This window comes from Lutra lutra, chromosome 18, assembly GCF_902655055.1.
Source record: "Lutra lutra chromosome 18, mLutLut1.2, whole genome shotgun sequence".
Taxonomy (NCBI): domain Eukaryota; kingdom Metazoa; phylum Chordata; class Mammalia; order Carnivora; family Mustelidae; genus Lutra; species Lutra lutra.
The window spans coordinates 9,035,832-9,042,000 of record NC_062295.1 but is presented as its reverse complement, the minus strand read 5'-3'; the positions used below and the strand labels follow the sequence as shown (position 1 = coordinate 9,042,000).

Below are 6,169 nucleotides of genomic sequence, written 5' to 3'. Positions count from 1 at the left end.
GCTCGAACTCATGATCCTGAGCCAGCCAGGTGCCCCCCAAAATAGTCTATTTTAAAAAAGGGGGCGCTTGGATGGCTCCATTGGTTAAGCGTCTGCCTTCAGCTCAGGTCATGATCCCAAGGTCCTGGGATCGAGTCCCACATCAGGCTCCCTGCTCAGCGGGGAGTCTGCTTCTCCCTCTACCCTTCCCCTTGCTCTATCTATCTCTCTCTCAAATAATAAAAAATCTTAAAGAAAAATACAGCATGTAAAATAATTTGTTAGTGGTAGAAGATCAATAACCCAACAAAACTGTACAGCAGGGTAGGAATATAATTCCTTGATATTTACAATCTTGGAAAAAAACAGGCACCAGTATGAGAGCAGAAACCCATGTTGAACATAATTGCAACAAAAAGTCATTCCGTCCAGAAAATGCTAGAACTCTAAAATCCTTAGGCAGTACCCCTTACACAGTGCCATATGTCGACTGTATTTCAGTAACACTGGAAGGGGAAAAAAACGCCCCAAAACCTTTGCACCAGGACATTGTTGCCTTGCGGCGTCTCACCAGAAGCTACGAGGCAGAAGTATCGTTAATGCCTAAAAGTCATTCTCAATCTTGATTTTAGTCTCAACAAGACATCTTCTGAGTGTTTCAACGGCTCCAAGAGAGGAAGAACGGCGGGTGTTAACCCTTGGGGGATCACCAGGAAATGTACCTTACTGGCTTGGAGGCCCAGTCGGTACAGAGAGCGAGCTGCCTTTGAGAGACTGCTGGTGCCCGCGGCAGGAAAACGCTGTTTGACCTGCAAGCTGGACATGGAAGTTGTTGATGGAAGAAGAGGCGGGCCATGATGTCATTCCCATTTCACGCAGTCTGTTTCCGAGCCCACAACCACAGTTTAATCACCGCAGGCAATGAGCGAGATTCAACTTCGACATCGTAAAAACAGGGTCCCAACGGCAATGGAAAAAGTACCATCACTTATAAGACTTGGAAAATGCAACATGAGATTTCTGCGTGCTTTAAAGAGCATTAACACACATAAACCAAAAGGGAAAAAAAAAAAATGGAGCACACATCTGCTTTTCATCTACAGTCGTCAAAGCAAGGGGCATCGAGGGCTAAGTTAAGAGGAACGTCCTAGTGCATAGAAATCCCACCTCCGGACTCCTTGGTCAACCAAAGCAAAATTGGTAGAGAAACTTATGAGAAATGTACCGCATCTTGGAGAAACTTATGAGAAATGTACGCGGAATGCTACCTGTGAAATCTACATGGTCTAAGAACCTAAATTGTTTCAGAATTCCTGTTGTTATTAGCAAGGGTTCCAGTGTCATCTATGGAAGATGCCTGTGTAAATCCTCCACTTCTAGCTCCCACATGCTTTCATGGATGGGGTTATCGGAGAGATCTGTCATCTTCACAGCCTGAAGGCACGGCTGGGGGCTGCACGCCTGCACCACTCCCATTACCATCACATACTTCCCTAGAAGAAGAAAAGCCCGGGATGATGTTCGCATGGATACAAAACCAAAACAGAGACCCCTGTCCTTCAGAGCTTAACTTTATCAGAGAAGCAAATTACATACACACACACACACACACACACACACACTCCAAAAACCAAAAAACTATGGAGAGTAGATATCAATGTTTAACTCTGGCTTCTGGTTTAAAAACCATAAAATAAAATTGCAGCAACCTACCATCATGCACGAAACAATCATGCCTAAGGAAAGGAAGAGACTCACAATGGAGTTAGGAGTTATAATTCGACTATTCTAAGACAGAGGCAAAAGCCCCAAGCTTTTCTCTTATCTCTGTTTCTTGCCCAGTGCCGCAGGGTATGTGGCTGATCTCTGTGCACGGGAGCAGTCCTCTTTCTGCAAAGATATCCCCAGATTTGCCCCAAAGCAAATCTGACTTTCCCTTGATGCCCAGAAGAGCTGGGCAGGCCACAGCACCCCGCCAGGCCACCCTGCTGTTCCAGCTGCCCGGGACCAATCCCTGCCACCAGCCGGGCACATGCTGGCAAATCAACAAGAGAACGGGCTGCCGTTGGGATGATCTCATGACATATTAACCACGACTCTCTTCCCATTCCCTTGGGGAAGTGGCTCTCCTTGAAAGCAAAACTTGGCCAGGCTTAACCACATAAAACTCAATTGTGTAAAAAACCCCAAACACAGCAGGAAGGGCAGGCACCCTGCCAGCCCCCACTGCATGCCCCTGCGAGGCTACTTTAATCACACTGCTTCTAACAGCAGGGCTGAGTTCGCACGCAGGCCCCCCCCCCCCCCCCCCGGGCTCTGGCTGAAAGAAGGCTGGCAAGCTGACACCTGTCTCTTTGGACGGCTACCCCTTGCACGATGCACGATGTAATTTGGTTCCTCTGAACCCACCTCTAGATTCTACTTGAGCAAGTAACGTGGGGCTCCTCGGTGATAGGAGTGAGTGCTAAAACTATACTTTGCCAATACCTCCCAAAGGACTCTCCAGTGCTGGTAAAGACAGAACCCTCAGAAAAAGAATGACTGAAGACCCAAGGAAGATGAACAAGTCCAAGGAGATCCCTGCCAGGGGAGCGTAACAGGATATCTACACGAGGGCACCAACGGCTGGAAGGATGAGCTAGCTGGCATGAAGTTGCTCCTCTGGCAATGAGACAGTCTGGTTAGGAGGGTTCATCCTACCCACACCCTCTCTGCCCCCAGCACTGTCTCCACACTGTCTCCCTTCTCCTGGGCCCCACCACGCCCCCTCCTTTACACCAGGCCTTCATCCGCTGGCCTGGACCACACCATTTCCAGTAGGTCCGCCTCCAGCTGCTTCCTCTTCACGGATCCACAACTACCCCCACCCCGCTGGGGCCGCGATTTTCCCCAAATGTGGCTCTGGCCTTCCAGATACTTGAATTTCTTATACTTTCCATATGTCATGAAATCATCCTCTAGTTTTTTGAACCATCTGAAAATGTAAAAAAAGAAAAAAAAAGAAAAGAAAAAGGCTCATGGCCGTTTGGAGAGGCAGCAGCCTGTGGTTTGCTGACCGTGTGCTTCAATAATGCTACAGCGGAGAGGGCGGAGGGAGGAGGCTGAAGGATGGGCGAGGCGTGGGGCGAGAAGGGAACAAGCTCATAGTAAGGACAGCACAATGTCTTGAACCTCACTGTGAGTGGGGCGCTGTGTTAAGACCATTTTTTTTTTCAACTGAAGCCACACAACAGGCCCCTTTCTGACCCAGGCAGGACAGATGCAGAAAGGTTAAGAAAAGTGCTCCAAGGAGGCTCAGCGGGAAAAGAGCAGAGCCAGGAATTCAACCTCATGCTGAAGTCAGAGAGGTCAGAAAGAGTCCTGGTCCTCCTGTTCTCCAAGTGTGGCCCCAAGGCCATCCACATTGGCGACACCAGGGAGCTGGTTTAGAGAGGCAAATTCTCAGCCTCACGCAGACCTCCGGGTTGTCACAAGCCCTCAGGGTAAGTCTGAGGACCCCGCTGATTTAAGAGGCAAACATTTGATAACTATACAGCCTAAGGCAGTTCCACCAAGGGGAGGTGCCAGACAGCTTCCATTCCTAGAAGTCAGGGAGGACTTCCAGGAGGAAGGCACGCTCGAGTCCAGACGTTAGGGACGAACAGAGGCTTCCTCCTAACAGCGTTTTCCAAGACTTGATGGGGGAGGAGAAAAAAGGTCACCCGTGGGGGAGGGGCTTGTTACAAATACCGATGTGTGTGTGTGGGGGGGGTCCCTCCGCCGGAGATTCTATGTAGGGGAGCGTCTGGATCCTGCGGCGTCTAAGCGGGCTGCAGGGGAGGCTAATCAGCAGGTCAGCCTGGCCACGGGAGGGGGACAGGACGAAAGGGCACCGCGGCGGGTGACCAGCCGGGGACCTGCCAGGCCCCGCCCTCCGGCCTCCCACAACCAGGGTCAGCTCCTCGTCCGCTACGGGCCGTTACCTGGGACGAGGCAGGGCCGCCCGCGCGGCACCCGGTCCAGGCCGCGCACCGAGAAGGCCCCGCTCGGGTCCCGCAGCCGCGCCTCGCCGCCGCCCGCCGCCACCACCGTGCCCTGCATCCATACGGTCACCAGCTCCAGGGGCCCGCGGCCGGTCGCGGCCCGCGACAGCCGCCACGCACCCGGGCCGCCCTCCGCGTCGCGCCGCAGCTGCTCCGCCAGGACTTTGAGCGGCGGTGACCGCGGCAGCCGCACGGCCGCTGGGCCGCCGCCGGTAGCTGAGTCCCCAGCCGGGGCGGCCGCCATGCTGCCCCGCCTCCGCTTTCCCGCCAACTTTGATAGGCAGCGGGGCCCGGTCCGTAGCCACCAATCAGAGACGCTCTGGCGGAACGGAGCAATGGTCGGCGCCGGGAGGCGGGGCTTCCCGGTCCCGCGGCCTCCTCCAGCCTTCAGGAGTGCGCATGCGTGCGTCAAGTAAATAAACGTTCCCAAGCTGTGAATGAATGGGCGAAGCGAATTACCAGAGAATACATAAATGAACGAGGGAGAAGAACTTGTTTCAGCGCATCTCAAAACCTGATGTGCACGCAAGTCACCCGGACAATCTCGCATGGCGGGATTACTCTGAGGTTCATCAATACTAATCGATGCTGGAAGGCACAGTAGCGCGAGCCCATGCTTTTTGGGAATGAGGAAGAACCGAGTCAAGGGAGAAGGCCCAGATGAGGGACAGAGACGGCTGCCAAAACTGCCCCCTTTACTACTATTTTGATTATTGTTTTATTATTTATTTTATTATTTTATTACTATTATTTGATTATTGTTATATTTTAAAAACCAAATAATCCAAAACCTAAAATATATTTTTTCACAAAAGAAATGCACATTCATTGTAGAACATTTAGAAATGATTTAGAAAGGGAAATCTGGAATCACCCAACAAACTGTAAAAATCACTCCGAGATATCCACTGTTAACTTTTGAGTATATTAACATCCATATTTAAAAATATATACATTTTTGATATACAAATAACGTTTTGTGGGGCACCTGGGCGACTCAATGGGTTAAGCTCTGCCTCCGGCTCAGGTCCCGGGATCAGGTCCTGGGATCGAGCGCTGCATTGGGATCTCTGCTCCGCAGGGAGCCTGCTTCCCACTTCTCTCTCTCTGCCTGCCTCTCTGCCTACTTGTGATCTCTCCCTTTGTGTCAAATAAATAAGTAAAATCTTTTTAAAAAAAACATTTTCTATATTTCTTCACTTAATAATAACATTTTCCCATAACAACAAATATCCCTCTGGTTCCTCTCAGACTGCATAATATTCCGTTTGTCAGATACCTGTTTAACTGCTGTCCTATACAGTTGGACGTTAAGACCATTTCCAGTATTTCATTTTATGAAATCCCTACTGTGAACCTACTTGGACCGGAATCTTTGTACATATGTTTCAGATAAATGCCTAGAAATGGAACTTCTCCCTTAGAACTGTATGTCCCCAGTCAGCAAAATTCACAAATCCTTAACCAGGCAAATCCTGAAAGTCAAGGCCAGTCCTTAGGAAACTTTGTACTCCTAGAGCCCCTCATAGTACAGAGGGTACTGCATTCAGAGAGCACAGAGAGGATATTTAGCAAGAACTCGATTTTTATAAAGCAGTTAAGACACTGAGCCAGGCCCTGTCCTAAGAGCTTTGTAGGGAGTATTTCTCTCACACCCTAGAAAGACTGTGTTCTACCCAGATAAGGAAGAAGCTCATGAAAGCCAAGGAGCTTACCCTTGAGCTCTCTTGCAGTAACCTCTATGCGGTTCTGGCCTCTACACCTCAGCTCTGAGGTTGAGAAGGGAGCAGACACGTTAACCCACAGAAAATCCAACGCTTTGGGGCGTCTAGGCGCCTCAGTCAATTAAGCATCTGCCTTTGGCTCCGGTCATGATCTCGGGGTCCTGGGATCAAGCCTCGCGTTGGGGTCCCTGCTCAGCACGGAGTCTGCATCCTCTCTCCCTCTAACCCTCCTCCTGTTTGTGCATGTGTGCATTCTCTCTCTCTCAGACAGATAAAATTAAAAAAAAAAAAAAGAAAGAAAGAAAGAAAAAAGGAGAGCCAACCCTTCATATGTGATGGGTCCCCACTGGCCTGCCCCTAGGTGCCTAAAGGCCAGAGAAGATGGGGAAAGGATCTGGGATAAAGGCAGAGGCTCCCATGCCTCTTGTCTGAGCCTGGGAATTT

At 50.3% G+C, this 6,169-nt stretch overlaps 1 protein-coding gene across 1 annotated transcript; it reads right to left on the bottom strand.

Moving 5' to 3' along the window:
• Nucleotides 1–239: 239 nt before the first annotated feature.
• Nucleotides 240–4,270, bottom strand: RMI2 (RecQ mediated genome instability 2). Its single transcript, XM_047714547.1, has 2 exons — nucleotides 3,942–4,270; nucleotides 240–1,472 (listed from the first exon to the last, which is right to left on the bottom strand). Exons 1-2 carry the CDS (start codon nucleotides 4,243–4,245, stop codon nucleotides 1,324–1,326), a joined length of 453 nt encoding a protein of 150 aa, XP_047570503.1. The 5' UTR covers nucleotides 4,246–4,270; the 3' UTR covers nucleotides 240–1,323.
• Between the last annotated feature and the right edge of the window lie 1,899 nt (nucleotides 4,271–6,169).

Excerpts from the sequence above, each read along its gene's own strand:
- RMI2 (XM_047714547.1), bottom strand. The coding sequence starts at position 4,245 with ATGGCGGCCGCCCCGGCTGGGGACTCAGCTACCGGCGGCGGCCCAGCG. Across the intron at positions 1,473-3,941 it reads GCGGCCCTGCCTCGTCCCAG|GGAAGTATGTGATGGTAATG; the intron begins GTAACGGCCCGT and ends TTCTTCTTCTAG.